This window comes from Nannobrachium achirus, assembly GCF_963921795.1.
Source record: "Nannobrachium achirus genome assembly, chromosome: 2".
Classification (NCBI taxonomy): domain Eukaryota; kingdom Metazoa; phylum Chordata; class Actinopteri; order Myctophiformes; family Myctophidae; genus Nannobrachium; species Nannobrachium achirus.
Window position 1 is genome coordinate 68,430,883 of NC_137811.1, and position 20,000 is coordinate 68,450,882.

The 20,000-nt window shown below is 43.4% G+C and overlaps 2 protein-coding genes across 4 annotated transcripts in view; both read left to right on the plus strand.

Moving 5' to 3' along the window:
• Window positions 1–20,000, plus strand: part of mroh1 (maestro heat-like repeat family member 1) — a 57,079-nt gene that overhangs the window by 18,614 nt on the left and 18,465 nt on the right. For all 3 annotated transcript variants that reach the window (XM_080752298.1, XM_080752300.1, XM_080752299.1), the window contains exons 10-27: window positions 2,904–2,996; window positions 4,260–4,338; window positions 5,382–5,495; window positions 6,196–6,269; window positions 7,057–7,179; window positions 7,847–7,954; window positions 8,606–8,750; window positions 9,156–9,196; window positions 9,339–9,480; window positions 10,404–10,456; window positions 11,275–11,382; window positions 11,922–12,041; window positions 12,664–12,786; window positions 13,530–13,676; window positions 15,929–15,955; window positions 18,134–18,256; window positions 18,598–18,677; window positions 19,279–19,420. In XM_080752298.1, the coding sequence (XP_080608424.1) occupies window positions 2,904–2,996; window positions 4,260–4,338; window positions 5,382–5,495; window positions 6,196–6,269; window positions 7,057–7,179; window positions 7,847–7,954; window positions 8,606–8,750; window positions 9,156–9,196; window positions 9,339–9,480; window positions 10,404–10,456; window positions 11,275–11,382; window positions 11,922–12,041; window positions 12,664–12,786; window positions 13,530–13,676; window positions 15,929–15,955; window positions 18,134–18,256; window positions 18,598–18,677; window positions 19,279–19,420 (1,842 nt within the window). The remainder of the gene's footprint in view (window positions 1–2,903; window positions 2,997–4,259; window positions 4,339–5,381; window positions 5,496–6,195; window positions 6,270–7,056; window positions 7,180–7,846; window positions 7,955–8,605; window positions 8,751–9,155; window positions 9,197–9,338; window positions 9,481–10,403; window positions 10,457–11,274; window positions 11,383–11,921; window positions 12,042–12,663; window positions 12,787–13,529; window positions 13,677–15,928; window positions 15,956–18,133; window positions 18,257–18,597; window positions 18,678–19,278; window positions 19,421–20,000) is intronic.
• LOC308308310 (pseudouridylate synthase 1 homolog) lies at window positions 1,497–2,613 on the plus strand (the record flags this gene model as incomplete). Its single annotated transcript, XM_080753697.1, is given in 2 exon segments — window positions 1,497–2,570; window positions 2,572–2,613. Coding segments are annotated over 2 exon segments (1,116 nt in total).

Genomic DNA, 20,000 nt, shown 5'->3' on the forward strand with positions numbered 1-20,000 from the left:
TGAGACTTTATCGCAGCTGGCATGAATCTTTGTAAATCTTTTTTTTAATGTTTTTATTTCTCCAAAAATGATGTTTTAGCAAATTCCATAGCTTGGTGAACAGCTCCCTCTAGTCTAGTACAGTACGTCAATCTACGTCTTTGGCGGTCTTGCTTATGTAAAGACTGGTCATATCTCTTCGACAGAAACTTTGTTAATGCCAGCAACAGACCTCAACATGTTGAGGTCTGCAGTTGCTGTTGGTAGTCATGGCAGCCAATTCCAACCTGATATTGTGTGGGAGTCCTGACCACTCCAGACCGTTGTGAATAACGGCCTGCTTGCTTAATGTCTTCAGACTGGGACTAAGGTCTAAGACGAACAGGTCACCAGACTCGTCTTCGTTGTGTCTTCCAAAGCAGATGAGACGATCTCCTGCCACGCAACAGTACATCAGAGACATAGATACTCCACGTGATGGGGGTTTCCCCTTGGGCTTAACATCCTTACAGGAGAAAGTCTTTAGATTGAATTTACATAGAGCATGTGAATCGCAGCTACCAAGCCTGTACAGCTCTCTGTTGTAGGTAAAGGTTAAATGACTTCTTCCTTGTTGAAGATATTGTGGAAACTGCACGCTCAGCCAGCTGTTGGTCTCTGTGTCAAAAACTGCTAAGCTGCAATATCTTATCTTATCCATCAATACAAACATATTTGTTCCAATGATGGCGGCAGAGTGACGTGATGAAGGAGGTGCTGGCAAGCCACTGGTGTTAATTAAAGACCAGAACATTGTTCTTGTGTCCAGCTTGTAGATGTCACTAGTCATGCCTCCAATCCGGCGGGTATATCCTCCAATGATGTACATGACCTTCCCCAAGACGCAGGCAGAGTGGTCCTGCCTCTCCTCTGGAACAGTCCCAGAAAGCTTAGGTTTGAACCATCTGTGGGTGTCGACATCGAATGCAAGAAGCACGTCGCTGCTCTCCCATCGCAAGCATCCCCAGATGTAGATGGTACCCTCTATCAGTACAGCAGTGTTCGTGGGCCAGTCCACGAACTGAACCTCAAGTTTATCTGGGGGAAACTTTGCCCATTTCAAAGACACTGTGTTGAATATTTTCACCTCAATCCGACCCATGTAGGTGAAGGTGTACACCTCGTTCCCCACTGCCACAGGAGGCAGAGAGTAGTGTGGTTCTCTTTTCAGATGCGACGTCCAGCACCACATTATACACAACAAGAAGCACACTGGAGTAAACCGATTCAATGGCCTCTAAATGAATGGAGTGTTGTGCTTGTTACCACTTATATCGGTACTGGAAGAAATGGCAAGTGAGGCTTGGCCAATCCGCAAAGCCGACGTGTTGGGTGGGCCAATAAGACCGTTTATTAAGTCTTATTTAAACCACAATTATTGCATTCTTAGTAGTTCCGACACACCTTGGATTATTGAGTGAGGATAGCCTGGATTTACTCAGACCATGAAGCCACCGGAAAGAGTCTGTGAAAAAAGTATGGACTCTTCTGAGAATGACCATGTCACTGAAAAATGCAAGGCAGAAGTGGAGAACACTAATGACAAGAAGAAGAAGTATCCCAAAAGGAAAGTGGTTCTCCTTTTGGCATACTCTGGGAAGGGCTACTACGGCATGCAGAGAAACACTGGGAGCATACAGTTTCCAACTATTGAAGACAACCTGGTCCTTGCGCTTATTAAGTCGGGCTGCATTCCTGAGAATCATGGTGACGATATGAAGAAAATGTCTTTCCAAAGATGTGCCAGAACAGATAAGGGTGTGTCTGCGGCTGTCCAAGTGGTCTCTCTCAAGCTGTGGCTGATTGAAGACATTGCTAAAAAGATCAATGAGCATCTGCCACCACAGATCCAAGTCCTTGGATTTAAGCAAATGACCCGGGGCTTCCATTCCAAAAACTACTGTGACGCTCGCACGTACTCCTACATGCTTCCCACGGTGGCGTTTGCCCCGAAGGACTATGATGTCCGAAACTGTGCTGCCTTCCGCCTGGAACCAGAGACACTTCAGGGGGTCAACCGTCTCTTTGCACTCTACAAGGGCACTCATAACTTCCACAACTTCACCTCTCAGAAAGGCCCAAAAGACCCCAGTGCCCGCCGTTACATCACCGAGATGTCCTGTGGACGTCCGTTCGTCCGTAGCGGCACTGAATTCACCGTGATAGTGGTACGAGGCCAGAGCTTCATGCGGCATCAGATCCGCAAGATGATCGGCCTCGTCATTGCTGTGATCAAGGGCTATGCAACGGAGGACGTGATGGAGCGGAGCTGGGGGGAGGAGAAGGTTGATGTTCCCAAGGCTCCCGGGTTGGGCCTGGTTCTGGAGAAGGTACATTTTGACGGGTACAACAAACGCTTTGGAGGGGACGGCCTTCATGAGCGCCTTGAATGGAACCAAGAGGAAGAGGCCATTAAGAGCTTCAAGGAGGACCACATCTATCCTAGCATTGTGGAGACGGAGTGCAAGGAAGGCTCCATGGTTAGCTGGATGGACACACTCTCTTGCCATGACTTTAAGGCTACTTCTATGCATTCGCAGGAAGAAAAAGAACCAGAAACAGGATGATGAAGATGAGGGTAATGGATCAGATTAGGTCTCCTCCCGATAAGATCAGCATTTTCTTTCCACTGCCTTTTTCCTGTATCAAATTATTGTCAAGAATTACAATTTTGTGCATTGACATGGAACTGTCAATGCTATTACTATATGATGATATATTGTAAGGGGTTCTACATCTGGCTTTGTGTGTACTGTATGTCCGTATGTCCCGTACAGCTTGGCACTGGCCAATCTTTGTGGGACGTTCTGAGCCTGTATATAAAGGCACCGCTCACTTCACACTGGATGTGATTTTTGTCTTTGATTGTGTGTGTGTGTGTCCAGAGTCTGTGTCAGGTCCTAGACGCCTCAGTGGACATGGGCAGCAGAGTGCTGGAGACACAGCTGGACAGCCTGCTGTTTGCACTGCATCAACAGGTACACACACACGCACACGCACACGCACACACACACACACACGCACGCACGCACGCACGCACACACACACACACACACACACACACACAAACTCTCTGTTCATGGATTCTCGTCTGACTCTGAGCATTGTGTTTTTATATCCACGAGTAACAAAACCTAGCTTAGACTAGGGATGGGTTGATAATCGTTATTATTGTTTATCGTGATAAAAAACATTCACAATAATCTTATCATTGAGATTTAATTTTATCGTGAAATTATCCTCCGTCATGTCTTTTTTTTTCACACTCTACCAAATCTCTTTGCCCAAAAATAGCAGATCTACAAGCTCACAATGTGTCGCGTTGCGTTGTGAGCTTGTCGAACTGATTTTTTCCATTATCCTGGCAAATGATCCGTGCCAGGATAATGGATGTTGGGGATATTAATAATCGCAATAATAATATCGTAAATCGCAATTTCTATGGTCAAAATAATCGTGACATGAAATGTTCATATCGTCCCATCCCTAGTTTAGACCAAGGAGCTAAACCACACAAGCAATTTTCAAATGTCTTTGAGTTCAGATAGTGTGGGTTGCGCATTAACCATCATTCTTTTCTTTTCAATCCTTACTCGTCATTTTACAGTACTGTATATAGTCTAGATTACTCACATGGATTCAACTAATCTAAAAACAGTAATCAACATGATGGATGGATTTAACCCATTTAGGCCTACAATTAGTGGATGCTTTAACTTTAAAAAAAATATATAGCAGATATACAAGCTGCGAGCTTGTAGATCTGCTATTTTAGAAAAATCGTGAAAATTTGAATTTTGACCCGATTCTATAAGTGTCTTTTGAATCCTTCTAAGGCTTTTTGAAAAACATCTGTTTCTATATGTCAGCAATCTGCCCAGCCATCGTCAAAGAAAAGGTCCTTTTCACTTAACTGGAGCTCAGTTAGTCTGTTCTTGAGAGACTACTATGTCAGTGGTTCTCAAACCTTTTCATGTGAAGGACCCCCAAAATGATATTGATTTGGCCACGGACCCCCCATCTCAAAATATCTAGTTCCAGGGACCCCCCAGAAGCAACATTTGAGTTAGAAACGTTCGCTTTGAAAATACATATATTCAAAGGTTTGCACACATTTTCACGACTTTTTCAAAAATAGCAGATCTACAAGCTCGCATATCTGCTATTTTTCTATAGTTAAAGCATTCAATAATCTCAGGCCTACTGTATATTGTGTGCTAATGTGATGTGTGTTCTCTCAGGTGTGTGCACCAGTGGACTACAGCAACCCTCCCACTGTCAGGAACCACAACGAGGTTCTACGCTGCTTCAGTTTGCTGGGTACTAAAGACATTTATTATTTTGTGTGTGTGTGCGTGTGTGCGTGTGTGTGTGTGTGTGTGTGTGTGTGTGTGTGTGTGTGTGTGTGTGTGTGTGTGTGTGTGTGTGTGTGTGTGTGTGTGTGTGTGTGTGTGTGTGTGTGTGTGTGTGTGTGTGTGTGTGTGTTTGAGTGTATTGTGCATTGCTTTGTGGGTCTGTGTGGTCAATATTTATGTCCAGGTGTAAATTATAATGGAAGACAATATTGTAGCCAACGTGTACAGTAGCTAACTCTTCATAGCACTTCAGGGCTGTCAATGCATATTCAGGAAAGGGGGGTATTTCTCACAGAACATTTTCACATACATGTGAAATTTGTCCTCTGCATTAAACCCTACCTAATGTAACTACTATATTAGAAGAAGTGTACTGTAAGTATATGAGAGAGTACTAAACATTGTGTGTGAGACCCGTGTGTGTGTGTGAGAGATACATATAGTCGTGTAGAATTGACAACTGGGCTGACCTAATAGAACGGACATTCCTTGTCTAATCTAATCAACGTTCCAGAGTAGTGAGAATATTCTGTGTGGGTGTATAGCTGCCCAGAACATTGGATAAGGTATCCCTTGGAATTAGCAGCTACTGTAAGTGTAGAGTCTGACTCATATGGGATTTATGGGATTATAGCATTGATAGTGAGTCTGATAGATAAACATGTTGATCTGCTGTTTTGGTTTGTTTGTTTTTACTGGTGGAATGATATATTGTTACTGTTGGGCAGAAACCACTTATCTCCATATTCTTTTGTGTTTTTTCGTAAATTAATAACGCCCTAGGCCTACTTGATCGTACTACAGCGTCACACAAACGCATCAAAAGTAGCAGATCTACAAATTTGACATATTTTTGACATGACGTCTTCACTCAACAGAGGCAATACGAGTAATGTATGTATGGTAAATCTGTCTGTCTCTGTCTCTGTCTCCCTCTCTCTCTCTCTCTCTCTCTCTCTCTCTCTCTCTCTCTCTCTCTCTCTCTCTCTCTCTCTCTCTCTCTCTCAGCTAACTCGTTCCCAGATCGCGTGGTTGTGTTTGTTCTTCAGAAGTTGGAAAACAGTAATGAGAGAAGCAGGATGGGCTCACTGGCCGTCCTGCGCCACCTCATCAACTCATCCAGTGAGTGAGCACACACACACATGCACATGCACACTCACACGCACACAGTGACAATGAGGGACTTGTCTTATGTTGCAAGAACATGCAGTAACAATAACACCCTCTCACTTGTACCACTTAGTCCTACAGTAATTGCTTAATACATACAGACACAAAAGTGTTTTCACATTTATTTAGAAAACCTCTTCAAGAGACAAGAAGGTGGCTGCACACACCGATCGCCAAAGTGCCAATATTTTATTTTAGAGTGGGGGCGCCCGCTGGCCTACCGGTCCAGGCACATACCACAGAGGCTCAGTGTACCCTGACAGTGTGTCGCTGGTTTGATTCCTGATCCCGACTACCTTTGCTGTGTGTCACTCCCCAACTCTCTCCCCATTTCCTGCAGTCTCCTGTCCTATCAATAAAGGCATGAAATCCCCAAAACATTGGGTAAAAAGAAAAAAGACAATGTTTCGGCAGGTAACTGCTACATCTAAGTTTTACATTGAACACAGTTATTTAGTCAGCCTACTGAATCTGTGTGCGTGCGTGCGTGTGTGCGTGTGCATGTGTGTGTGTGTGTGTGTGTGTGTGTGTGTGTGTGTGTGTGTGTGTGTGTGTGTGTGTGTGTGTGTGTGTGTGTGTGTGTGTGTGTGTGTGTGTGTGTGTGTGTGTGTGTGTGTGTGTGTGTGTGTGTGTGTGTGTGTGTGTGTTCCAGCTACCATGATGGAGACCAAGAAGCTTCTTATTCTTGTCAGCATCAGACACCCCATGGTTGACCACAGCAACAAGGTAAACACAGTGGTGATATTTATTGTCTACGCTGATGGTTTGAGGGATTCCCCCTGCAGTCCCAGCGTTACTACCATGTTGGATGATATGTTTTAAATGAGGACAGCTGACTGCCCAGGACCACACCCAGGTTCTCGGCAGTTAACTTGGAACAGGAGTCAACCGGGTGCTGTCAGTGGAAATGGAAAGATCCCGCAGGAGGGAAGACAAGACGCTCAGTATTGTCTGAGTTGAGCTTGAAGTGGTCGGGAACACATCCACTGTGAGATGAGTGTCGTCAACATGTCATTGGTATCATCAACATGTGGAATGCATTCCAGAATGCACTGGTTTATTTCCAAATTGGCCTGAAAAAACATCTATCAGGAGGAGACCGCAAGGTCGGGTAAATGTAATTTCCCATCTCCTTTGTACATATAGTGTTTGTAATGTTGATGACAGATATTATTGTGTTACTTTGTCATGCTATGTTGATTAATTGAATACACAGGACCTCAATGAAAACAAGTCCCAGGCAATTTTTGCGTTATCCTTTTAGCCTTAAGCCTTAATGTAGTGTTCTATCAATCAATCAATCAATCAATCAATCAAAAATAGGAGAGCTTATAAGCAGAAATGCAAAGGGGGAAAGAAATGAGTGGGACTTTAGGTCAAGAAAGAAGGTTCAGGTGGACGAAAGCAAATCTTTACATAGGATAGGACCCGGTAGGTCTGACCAACAAAGTAGGAGGAGAACAGGCATCCAGGATGGGTGGAGGTTGACGGTGTCAGTGTGACGGTGTTTCAGGTGAAGAAGCGGGTGGTGCAGGTGATCAGTGCCATGGCTCATCATGGCTACCTGGAGCTGGAGGGAGGAGAGCTGCTGGTCAGGTTCATAGTCCAGCACTGTGCGCTGCCCGACACCTACCAGGTACAACTGACACCACTTATTAATGGAGAGCCTTTCTGTGAGCATTCGTTTGCACTGGACCCTGCCTGTGATCACAGCGAATCAAACGTTTAGAACATTAGGCCTAGAATTATTGAATGCTTTAACCAGTGAAAAATAGCAGATATAGTCGTGAAAATGTGTGTAAATCTTTGACTATATGTATTTTCAAAGCGAACGTTTGTAACTCAAATTTTGCTTCTGGGTGGTCCCTGGAACTAAATATTTTGAGATGGGGGTCCGTGGCCAAATAAATATCATTTTGGGGGTCCTTCACATGAAAAGGTTTGAGAATCACTGACATAGTCTCTCAAGAACAGGCTAGCTGAGCTCCATTTAAGTGAAAAGGACCTTTTCTTTGACAATGGCTGCCCAGATTGCTGACATAAAAACATAGGTTTTTCAAAAAGTCTTAGAAGGATTCAAAAGACACTTATAGAATTGGGTCAAAATTCTAATTTTCACAATTTTTCAAAATAGCAGATCTACAAGCTCGCAGCACGGCACTCGGTGCTGCGCTGTGAGCTTGTATATCTGCTATTTTTCAATAGTTAAAGCATAAAATCATGATACACAATAATGTGTACCCCGTTCTAAATGGGTTGAATCCCATTTGAACATTATTTTTGTGTGTCTCTGTGTGTGTCAGCGTGGTCAGAGGTCTGCAGATCCAGAGGAGGTGACCAACGAGGCGTTGAGGAGCATGTGTGACAACACCTTACATCTGCTGACCACCACTGTGGGACGACTGGCTGATGTACGTACTGTACTGTACAGTAACTACTCTGTCTGTCTGTCTGTCTGTCTGTCTGTCTGTCTGTCTGTCTGTCTGCATGTCTAATTCAGAGCTTGAGTTTTGAGAAAGACAGATACATGTAGATCAGGGGTGGGCAACTTTGATGATGGTGCGGGCCACTATTTTTCCATCTTCACTCCAGAGGGCCACATTGCATATTGCTACATCCTACTTTGTCATTCTAGTATTGCATACAATAGAAGCAAAAATAGCAGATCTACAAGCTCAAAACGCATTGCGCTGCAATGCGTTTTGAGTTTGTAGATCGTCTATTTTTGCTTCTTTTGAATTGGAATACTGAATATTTTTGGTTAATCCTGAAATGTAACATTTTGATTTAATTTCAAATGTTAATTTCAAAAATTAATGTTAATACTACTATACTAGTCATTAAGCTACTAATATAGACTGACAGAATTAAAGCAGATCATGTTTGGAATTGTAACAGCTGAAATCAATAATATATCAGTATTCCGGTATTAACCTGCGGGCCGCATTAAGCGAAGGTGGGGGCCTCATGTGGCCCCCGGGCCGCCAGTTGCCCATGTATAATGTAGATAGACTGACAGTCTGCTTGTCTAACGTGTGTGCGCGCGTCCGTGTGTGGTGTAGGTGCTGTGGCCCATGCTGCTCTACTACCTGACCCCGGCCCAGTACAGCAACGCCACCACGCCTCTGTGTAAGAGCCTCATAGTGCTGGGCACCAAGAAGAGAGAGAACCAGGAGATCAGCTTCACCATAGACTTCACACAGCAAGGTGGGGACATGGACCACACCACCACGGTTCCCCAAATAGTTTTCCCCAAGGGCCCAATTATGTCTAGGGCAGTCGTTCTCAACCTTTTCAGGCCGTGACCCACAAAATAATCATATTTTAACTGGGGACCTCTCTCCCCCCCCACCCTGAGGAGCACTAAGAGTTGAGGCATTACACCAACATACACTTAAACTTTATGTTGGTTTGTTTACTGTTGAGTGAGAAAACAATGTTGCACATTAAGTTAATCATCTGGGGACCCCCCACAATAATCTTGGGACCCCCTTGGGGTTGAGAACCACTGCTGAACCACTGTAGGTCCTTACCTGTAGCCAGTGGACAAACCATGAACATGCTTGTGTATTCAATGTGTATCATGTGTGTTGTGTGTGTCATCTGTTCCAGTGAACCTGCCCACCCCTCAGACCCTGTTCGCCAGACTGCTGGTGAGAAACGCAACACTATTACACCACTCGACACCACAGCTGAACCACTGAGCTGCATCTCTGCACAGCTCGCTGTAGCAGTTAATACTGGGATATGACACAATGCCCCCCAAAACTATGTGTGTGTGTGTTTGTGTTTCAGGTGAACGCAGCGTTCCCGTTCCGCAGCAGAGGACACGGCGCTCCGTCTCTGTCCCTCCTCAACGTCCTCAGCGCCAACATCCAACCCAAGACCGAGGCCCTCTGGGAGGGAGAGATCCCCTCCCTGCTGGCAACTGTAGAGGGTACACACACACACTCGCACACACACACACACACACACACACACACACACACACACACACACACACACACACACACACACACACACACACACACACCTCTGGGAGGGAGAGATCCCCTCACTGCTGGCAACTGTAGAGGGTATACGCACGCACGCACACATGGACACGCACGCGTAACATTCTACATATCGTTACTGACGGCGGTGGAAACCTTTTATATCCAAAACCAACTTGTGTTCCAGTGTATCAAATGTAGTTATTATTTAAGCTCTTGTTTATACATTTAAACCCCACAGACAAAAGTAAACACTTTCACTTATCCCATTTAGACCTTGGAACACTTATACTGTACGTCTTATTCTGGGCTTGCTAGCTGCTACCAGTAATATATATTTTATATTTTAAGATTAAAGCATAGTGAACCGTAATTTTTCCTTTTTCAATTTCATGTGAGAAAGACATTGGTTTCCTAATGTTCTGAAATGAAACCATTTCAACACATTTCTTTACATGCTTTTTGTCTTTGGTAGGATGACAATATGCCTTGCTTTTCTGCAGCCTTTGAATATTTGATTATTATATTAAGCATTTCAAATGGCTTTTATATAATCACTATGTTCTTTCAGAAGCAGTTTAGACTGTTAGATCGACTAGAATGTCTGTGTTTCAGAAATTATTCATTGCGCACATCCTTAACTTCCATGGCAATGTACAGTAAACCGCTAGAATAGTAGTCTGCTATCAGGAAATAACAGACCACAGAATGCCTTGATTGACCTGAATCAAGTATTCAACCAAGCTGTGTAAGAATATATAAGCCGGATAGATGTTTTTATTGTTTGCAGGATATTCAAGTTATAATGAAGGGTGATCTACCAAAAATGTTAAAATCGTTATTAATTAATGTCGTTGTTTTTTCACAGAGTCGACTGCTGAGAGTCTGGATAAGAAACTCTGGCATGACAAACTACTAAAGGTCTCTTCTTTTATCAGTCTGTCTGTCTGTCTGTCTGTCTGTCTGTCTGTCTGTCTGTCTGTCTGTCTGTCTGTCTGTCTGTCTGTCTGTCAGTCGTTGTCTGTCTGTAGTAGACCTATCTCTATATGGCTGACTATTACAAAACTATTTACACTACAGTTACATATAAAGTAGAACATGTTTACAGTCCACTTTGAACCTAAATAAGAAAGTGTTAATGTTTTAACTGTTCTGCTGCCGTTGACAATCCTCACCGTCATTGAAAGGGTTAAAACCATGGTGCCGTTGACGGTGAGGACTGTCAATCTTACTGTATATACAGTAAAGTTATTATTACTTACTGTACGTCGCTCCGCACCCGCCCGCATCGGTAATGTCCGCGATTTGTTTACAACGCACATCGGGCGTGCACGCGAAGTGAACGTCCTCCATAGTAAATCCATTGAGAGGCCCATAAAGAGACTTCATTTACTCCAAAAGAGACATTCTGAGCCAAAGAGTGGCCTGTATAATGTAAACAATAGACTCGGCTGGGCGCAGCCATGATTCTCTTCTGGGCTCACACTGTCATGTGACTAGATGACGTAATCGTTGCCGTCAAGTGATAATCCAAAAAAACAAAAACAACCCCCTTCCGGCCCTTCAAAATAATAGCGGCGGCCTACGGAGGAAACGGCGCGGCACCAAGGCACCAAGCAAACTTCAGATTAAAAGGCAGCTATTGTGTTAAGGTTTCAGACAAATATTGACATGTTAGTGTGGATGAGTGATTTGATTGATTGACGTGTCCCTTCTGTCTGTGATTGGATTGGCTCCAGTTCCTGTCTAAAACCCTGGCAACCATCGACGATGATAAGTGGGTGGGCCAGTTATCAGCGGAGGCCATACGTTACCTGTCCACCTACAACTGCTATCTGGAAGAGAAGGTGAGAACTCATGTCACTCACCATAGAACGTGTCAAACTAGCATAGAGTACATGTTTATAAGCATCTTCCATAAAACGAATGGTCTCAGATATTTCATAAAAGCAAAGGTGAAATACCCTGGGATCCAGCCTGCTTTGCTACATTCAGTAGATTGGTTTTGTCACTTCGCTTCTCATTCTGGCCAGCCTCTAGCCTGGCATGGGCTTGCGTTTCACTATTCCGTTGAAAGGCAGTCACTGATTGGACCGGTCAATTGCTCCCTATGGCCTGAAGTCCAGACTGATAGACGTAGGTGACGTCGTTGCTGATTTGATGTTGTTCCAGTGAATCAGAGTAGGGTTAGGGTAGCTACATCATCAGCCAGCGCCACTGGCGCCAAGGGGGGAGTCCTTTCACTTTGTTTGTCATCAGAACATGTTCAATTATTTTGTCTTCTGCGTCTGAAAACAACTTTAAAAAGTCCTACACAATGCAAACAACATGAAGAACCTCCCACCTACAGTAGGCATTAAGATTGTCATTGTTTGTCCCCGTCCAGAGCTTCCTGTATCGTTTTATAGGAGTGACACTCCAGCAATGTTTCAACAAAGAACTGGTTAAAAAACAACTACAGGAGATTCTCATCACAGCTAAACACCAAGATGCCATAGAGAGAGAGGTCGGTCTGTCTGTCTGTCTGTCTGTCTGTCTGTCTGTCTGTTTGTTTGATGGAGTTTTGCCTTTGAATAAGATGTGTATTAAATACCGGTATATAATCACTCACTCACACTGGAAGTTTACAGTATGTGTGTGTGCATGTACATTACTGTAATGTTGCATTATAACTTAAGGGCACATTGTATGTCTATATTATAAATGTGCAATGAGGCATGAAGCTATAAAGGTGCAATACGGCATAGCCATGCAAAACACATGTATATAGCATAGATACAATTATACAAACATCTTGTAGCTACGGTTTATATTTTGTATCAGCAATAACTATATATATATATATTTTTTTAATTCTAACGCAGCGGTGATAACATTCAACAGTATACATTGTGCAATGTTAGGTTGATCACACGAGATCTCACTGCGAGAAGACTACAGTTTCTAGTGTCAACTCACTTTATTTCCGCTTTCATGGGTTTTGTGTGTGTGTGTGTGTGTGTGTGTGTGTGTGTGTGTGTGTGTGTGTGTGTGTGTGTGTGTGTGTGTGTGTGTGTGTGTGTGTGTGTGTGTGTGTGTGTGTGTGTGTGTGTGTGTGTGTGTGTGTGTGTGTGTGTGTGTGTCTACAGGGCGTGGCCATGGGCATCGGGTTGTGTGCCAACAGCCACTTGGAGGGAACTCTGGCCAAATTGGACGAGTTCGGCAAATCAGATGTCTTAAAGAAATCTCAAGGAATTTTCAGCCTGCTCAAGGTACAAAGAACTACAGTCACTACACGTCAAACTGCAGTCAGTGCACTCCAAACTACAGTCACTACACTTCAAACTACAGTCAGTGCACTCCAAACTACAGTCAATGAAAACACATAGAAAGGTGTCCTCAGTACAAATTTCTGCCAGGATTGAGGACAACAATGTTGTGAGTGTGTGTGCGTGTGTGAAAAGGCATGTGGTTGATGATTGTTGAAGGTCATAATGTCAGTATGTTTTAGCCACAGTGACAGGCTGTGTGGACACAAATCTTTGAACAGTGAACACATTGAAAAGGTAGTGTGACATGTTGTCATCACACTAGGATAAACATCAGAATCAGAACCAGTATTTGTCTTCACTGTCAGAATACACACTAGGCATACAGGGGAGCGTACTGTTCTTCGCGACTAATGGTGTTTGTCATGATGTTGGACTGCTACAGCCTACAGTCCAGTTAATCGTCCAGACATGGCATACAAGGACCAGCAGGGGAGGAAACAAAAGGCTGGGAATAAAAAAATAAAATAAAAATAAAACAGTAGTCCTAAATTCTCCTAATGTTATAATGATGAAGCCAAATTGTGAGAATGCAACGTGAAGGACCCCTTAAGCCTACTATTTCTTTCCTAATACATTTTCTTTCGTTGTTGTAAAGCGACTTTGGGTATTAAGAAAAGCGCTACATAAATTTTAAAAAATGATGTATAATTATTACTTTCCTATTGTTCCTTCATGTCCTTCAGGAGCGTAATGACGTGGATGTTGAGAAGGTGAAGAGTACGTTGATCCTGTGTTACGGCCAGGTGGCTCTGAACGCTCCCCAAGACCAGATAGTGAGCCGCGTGGAGCACGACATCCTGCGCTGCATCAGCAAGCACTTCAACACCAAGGTAACACCAATAATACACTGCATCACTAAACACTTCAACACCAAGGTAACACCAATAATACACTGCATCATTAAACACTTCAACACCAAGGTAACACCAATAAGACACTGCATCATTAACACTTCAACACCAAGGTAACCCCAATAAGACGGGTAACCCCAATTCACTCAATGAACACTACGAATGATAGTCTTACTGACAATTAATTTTATCGATGGTGTGTTGGTTTGAGATGTAGTCAATGGCAAAACTTTTTTTGCCATTTTTTTTTCTTTTTTCTTTTTTTCGAAAGAAAGCTATTTGTGTCAAAAAGTGATGCCTTGGTGCAGTGTAAAATATTTCTGAAACTGATTTATAATCATAGTAATTGTATGAAAACAGTCAAGATGTTAATTCATGGGGTTTTATAGTTATGCATTGTTGTACATGTCTGTTCTTGTGTATTTTACATTTCCTGTTAAGTTTCAGATGAACTAACCTCTCAGCCCCTCTCACTGTGACGTTTAGATCAATAAACATCATAGTTTCAGCTTAGCCTAGTAAACGACCAACTTCCGTAATCCAGGAGGATATGAAATGGTTTCCAGAAGAGGGCGTTTTACGAGGCTAGTTTCAGCTGGTATTTCACTCAGAAATGATTCCTTTTCAACTGGATCATTTCACTGGGAAATGATTCCTGTTCAGCTGATACCTCTGTTCTGTGGTTGCTACCAGTGGCCCACGACATTTGACATCATGAAGAACATGTTGTGAAATAAATGTCCATTTGGTTGATTGTTTTCCACCTTTAATAGCACCAATTGGTCTCACTGGTTTAGTCACCTTTACAACAAGGTACAACTTTGTAAGGCTTGTGCATTCGTGGAATGAGCAACACAGCTAACCGTGAGTTATTCTTTTATACATACCTAGGAACTTCAGTTTTCAGCGTAACCCAGCTGAGTGCTGCCTACAGAGGAGCGTGGAGGGGGGAGCAGTTTGGGGTTAGGTTTCTTGCTCAGGGACACTTTGACACATTGCTGGCCTGGCCTGGAATCGAACCTGCGACAACCAGGAGCTCTGGTTCCCCAGGCAGGCTCACTAACCACTAAGCTATGTCCGCCCCATGTCTAGGGGCGGCATAGCTCAGGGGTAGAGAAACCGCTATTAGAGCACGAAGGGTTCCCAGTTCGAATCCGGGCTCCCCCTGAGTTAATGTCGAAGAGTCCTTGGGCAAGACTCTGAACCCCTAATTGCTCCCGGTGAGTAGGTTGGTGCCTTGCATGGTTTCTTCCACCACCGGTGTATGAATGTGTGCGTGAATGGGTGAATGTAATGCACAATCTATGTAAAGCGCTTTGGTTAAAAGCGCTATATAAATGCACCATTTACCATTTACCATTTATGTTGATGCTTCGAGCACTGAACAAACTCAAAAAAGGTTGCTGGAGCCATGCTCAGGTGAGCTCATTCCACAAATGCACAATCCTTACAAGTTGTATGTCGTTGTTATGGTGTCTAATCAGGCTTTCCCAGGATGTAAAATACAATACCAATTAGTATAATTGAAGGGGAGAATTAATTGACCGAAATGTTACATTTGTGTTGGATATTTTTGGTTAAAACTCCAGTCAGCTGAACAGGCGTCATTACCAGATTCCCCATGTAACAACAACCCCATTAACAACAGCACACCCTGGCTAGAGTTCATTACCTGGGGAGGAGAGAGGTTCATTATGTTCATCTCTAAGCTCTTAATTGTTGGAGTGCAGGTTAAAGCTTTTCCCACAAATTCTTCCGATAATGAATAGCAGTTCACCCAATAATTTAGTCCCTTCAAGAACTGCCTCCAATTGTCTCGACCATATAGTCAGGTGTCAGATTTGAAGGTGATTTGCTGAGCCGACTGTCTCAGAATCACAAGCCTTGAACCACTTTGAAACCGGCGTCCCTATTTTGGGCACGCAAAAAAGGAAATCCAAAATAGCAGCTCTACAAGCTCACAACACACCGCGATGCCATGGTACTGTATTTCCAATAGAGGAGAATTACTGCTGTGACCCATGGGATAACGGAGTGACCTCAGGACGTTTATACTTTGAGGTCTTCCGTGATTTAAAACATCTAATAGTATGTAGAACTCTTGATTGTGCCCACAAACACGTGTGCTCTCAAAATGAGAATCCAGGAAGCAGAGCCATGTGTCTATTGGAGGTGAAGGGCGTGTGTGGTTTGCTGAGGTTTACTGACCACCCTGTTATTCTGTCATACAGGTTCTGGGGATTAAAGTAGAGACCAAGGTATCGTTCACCACAGGAAAGCTGGGACTGTCAGTCGCTTCCCCGCTTTGTCTCTCTCTTGTGTCTCTAATCCTCCTTTCCTTCCTCTCTCTCCCTCTGCCAATGATGCTTCTTGAGGTCTTCTCTGTTCTCTCCATTCTCCTTTTCTCTCTCTTTCTCTCTCTGAAGCTAAATTCCAATACTCAAATGTCTGCCTCCTGGCTTCCTCCGTCATCTGTACTCCAGCATGGCAGTGTTTCGGTGAAATTGGTAAACTGACGAATTATGTGAAAACCGTGTAGACGTCACATAACATCAGTGCCCGAGCTTAAATCAGTGTCTGAGCGTAAATCTTTGCTGTTTGTTTATTAGGGGAGTTCAACCTAGTGGTTACTTAGACCACATAATTTGAAGACCTCCATTTAAGTTATGTGAAGTCCACAAGATGGTCACATATTTCAGCAGCTCACCAATTTCACCGTAACACTGCCATGCTGGAGGACAGATGACGGGAGAAGCAAGGAGGAAAGGAGACATTTTTAGTATTGGAATCCTGACCTCGCTCTCTGCCTCTGTCTTGGTCTTGGCCTCGGTCTATGATAAACCTTTACTCCATCACTCAACTGTCTTTGAAGAATACTCACATTTACAGCTTGACATTAACATTAACTTTCTAATCTGAACCTTAAAATGTATATTTCACATTGGAAGAACATTTTCATATTCATTGATTGCACATATCCATAGGAGTTCAGGAATAGTCAGTTATCTGTGTTGTTATAAAGGGATCCACAGAGTGCTGCTGTGTAGTTGCAGTGTTGCGGTGCTGCTTGACACCGCAGTTATGATTGCCGCTCTGTGGATTTGTCTATAGGAACCCAACATGCTGTGCCGTATATATTGTTTTTAACCATGTATTTCTTGGTGACTATATTTTGTCCCTGTAAAGATAATTATTGAGTTCCTATGGAGGTGCATGTGAGTGTAAAAGCTCCTCCGAAGTGAAATGTAGACTTTGCTAAATGTGACGTAAAATCCTGTCCTCTGCTGTTTCCTGTTCCTGTCATGGGTTCTATTCTAATCGGGACACTGAAGCAGCTGTCAGAACACTTGTCTCCTGGATTATAAACCAACAGATGATATACTTGAGCGTGTACACTACTACTATTGGCATTATTTTACGTTATTCTTCCCCAGTCAACAGCAATCTCTACACATTCAAGTAATCTCTGAGTGGTTGACTCTCCTCCAGATATTCTTTGAACCAACAATAATTGTTGGTGTGAAAGGCTTTTTGAAATCTTTCACTAACTTAGTGGTTCTCAACTCCAGTAGGGGTGCAACAGTTAATTGGACTAATCAATTTAATACATTATTGAAAAGAATTATGATTGTACTCTGCAAGCTAAAGACTACATCTTCATGGTGTCACTGATCACATGATCTCACAATCAATCCTCCAGTTCTAGTTCAATGTTGTAAATGAGCGGTGCACCCCTTTTACAGCACTTGAGTACACCTCTTGAAAATGAGTCGTATCTTAGCTTCCCTCTGACAGGAGTTGAAAACCACTGTGCAAAATGCTAACAGCACCTTGCTATGAGCAGGTCTGATCCGTCTTCTCTTAGACCAGGGCCTGCAGGTGGTCTAGTCTACTGTCGAAACCGATCTGCTTTCTTTTCCCCAATCAATCACACGCCTCTGACTTCAGACTGCTCTGAATGACACCTGTCGGATCAACCTACAAACTCACTGCCCCGGTCGATGAAAACGATTGATCCGCTGACCGGCTGACTGATTTAGTTTTATTGGTAGTGGATGGTTGTTGCTTGTGCTGTGCTGTGTAGAGTTGCATCTCAGTTAAAGACGGCTGCAGTGCACACGGTGGTTGCTGTAACAAACTTCTGCATTCCTGTTGAGTTTGGAAAACGTGATTAACATTAACTTTCATGATTCACTTTCCTCGACCAGCCTAAAGATTTGTTGCACGTGTTCTCCTGTCACGCTCTGTCCGTGTGTGTGTGTGTGTGTGTGTGTGTGTGTGTGTGTGTGTGTGTGTGTGTGTGTGTGTGTGTGTGTGTGTGTGTGTGTGTGTGTGTGTGTGTGTGTGTGTGTGTGTGTGTGTGTGTGTGTGTGTGTGTGTGTGTGTGTGTGTGTGTGTGTGTGTCTGTGTGTGTGTGTGTGTGTGTCGTGCTTTAGGACCTGACCATGAAGTTAAGTTTGATTCAGAGTGTTGGGCTCATTGCCAGAGCCATCAAGGAATGTGTGAAGAGACAAGGCTACGTCTTCTCTCGCAAACAGGAGCTGACGTCTGTCATGCTGGTCAGTAGAGCACGAACTTCGCTTGTCGCTAGTTCAGCTGCTGTAAAATATGATTCTCACGCTGTGAAAAGCATTTAATCCGCTCAAGTCTTTGATACACACACTTGGAGTGACACACTTAGACAAATTGTGTCTCGTTCATTTCACTCAGGGAACCATGGTTGTACGATTTACAATAGCAATAGCCATGTTATTTTTGCCAAACCAATCTTATTCGCCACAGTTTAATAATGACAAATCTAATCATAGCAAGGAGCACTCTTTAAGTACAGATTGAACAAGAAGGGATTGAGTGAGTAGAAATGATTGTGAAATGTTGTGTTGTGTTGCGTGGTTGTCAGGACTTTATCAAAGCAGAGCCAGCTGATGCCATGAAGACTCCTGTACGCCATAGAGTGATGACTGCCTGTGCCAACCTCATGTATCCTTACCCGTGAAACTGGTTGAAAAAGTGGGTGTTGCCAGGGTAGTTAAAATGGTAAAACAAATGGTAAATTATGCATTTATTGTATGTAGCACCCCTCACTGTTTCATTTGTTATGGCTATGGTCCATCCAACGGAAAGATTTGGAAACCCCTGCTCTAAAGGAAATGGTCTATTTTCATTGTTACTGTAAATATGAGGATATAAGTGTATATTCTGTTTTATTCAGTTTATGTTACACACATGGGAGCAGGTGACACTGTTAGATGTTTTGGGCTGTGCTGCAGAAAAAGAAAATCACACCTGTTTCCCGTGATATCAATTACTAATATCCTTATATCATATTTAACAGTTCTACTGACAGATTTATTATTTATTTATTGGGGCTGGTGCCAGCAAAAAGCAGCTTACCTTTGCGATGTTATAGAAAAAGAACTATTCACTATTTGCAAACGAGACAAGGTAAAAGAACGAGCGGCCGTATTGGCAACGAGCTGGGTTCAAAATTGTGGCGAACGGGAACGTCCGAAGCGGTAAAAGAGTTAAAAGCAGACTCCCATCATGCACCATGCTTGACCCTTGACCTTTGGTGCTCCAGCCCCCTGGACCCTCCCCTGAGCGAGAACGAGACCTTTGAGCTGCTGAAGGTGTGTGTGAACAGTGTGTTTTCTCTGCCGCCCGAAACACACACACCAGAGAAGGTTAAAGATGAGGAGATAATGGACCCCAAGCAGAGAGAGGTGAGGAGACACACACACACACACACACACACACACACACACACACACACGCCAGAGAAGGTTAAAGATGAGGAGATAATGGACCCCAAGCAGAGAGAGGTGAGGAGACACACACACACACACACACACACACACACACACACACACACACACACACACACACCAGAGAAGGTTAAAGATGAGGAGATAATGGACCCCAAGCAGAGAGAGGTGAGGAGACACACACACACACACACACACACACACACACACACGCACACACACACACACACACACACACACACACACACACACACACACACACACTGTGCTCAAGTATATTAAACAACCATAAATAATGGACTGTATACTAACCAACTCAAAGTGGTTATGGAAACATCACCAACCATTGGCGGTTCACAGACTGTTTCTAAAAGTTACATTTATTTTTTCCACTTAAAGATTACAATCCCCCCACCCCTCTTTTTTTCTGTAAATATACCTTTTGCTGCTACTGTATGTCTCACTGATGTTATCCTTTTAGCACAACTTTTGACTGTACTACTTGTACTGTTAATCTTATTAATAAAGTATTCAATCA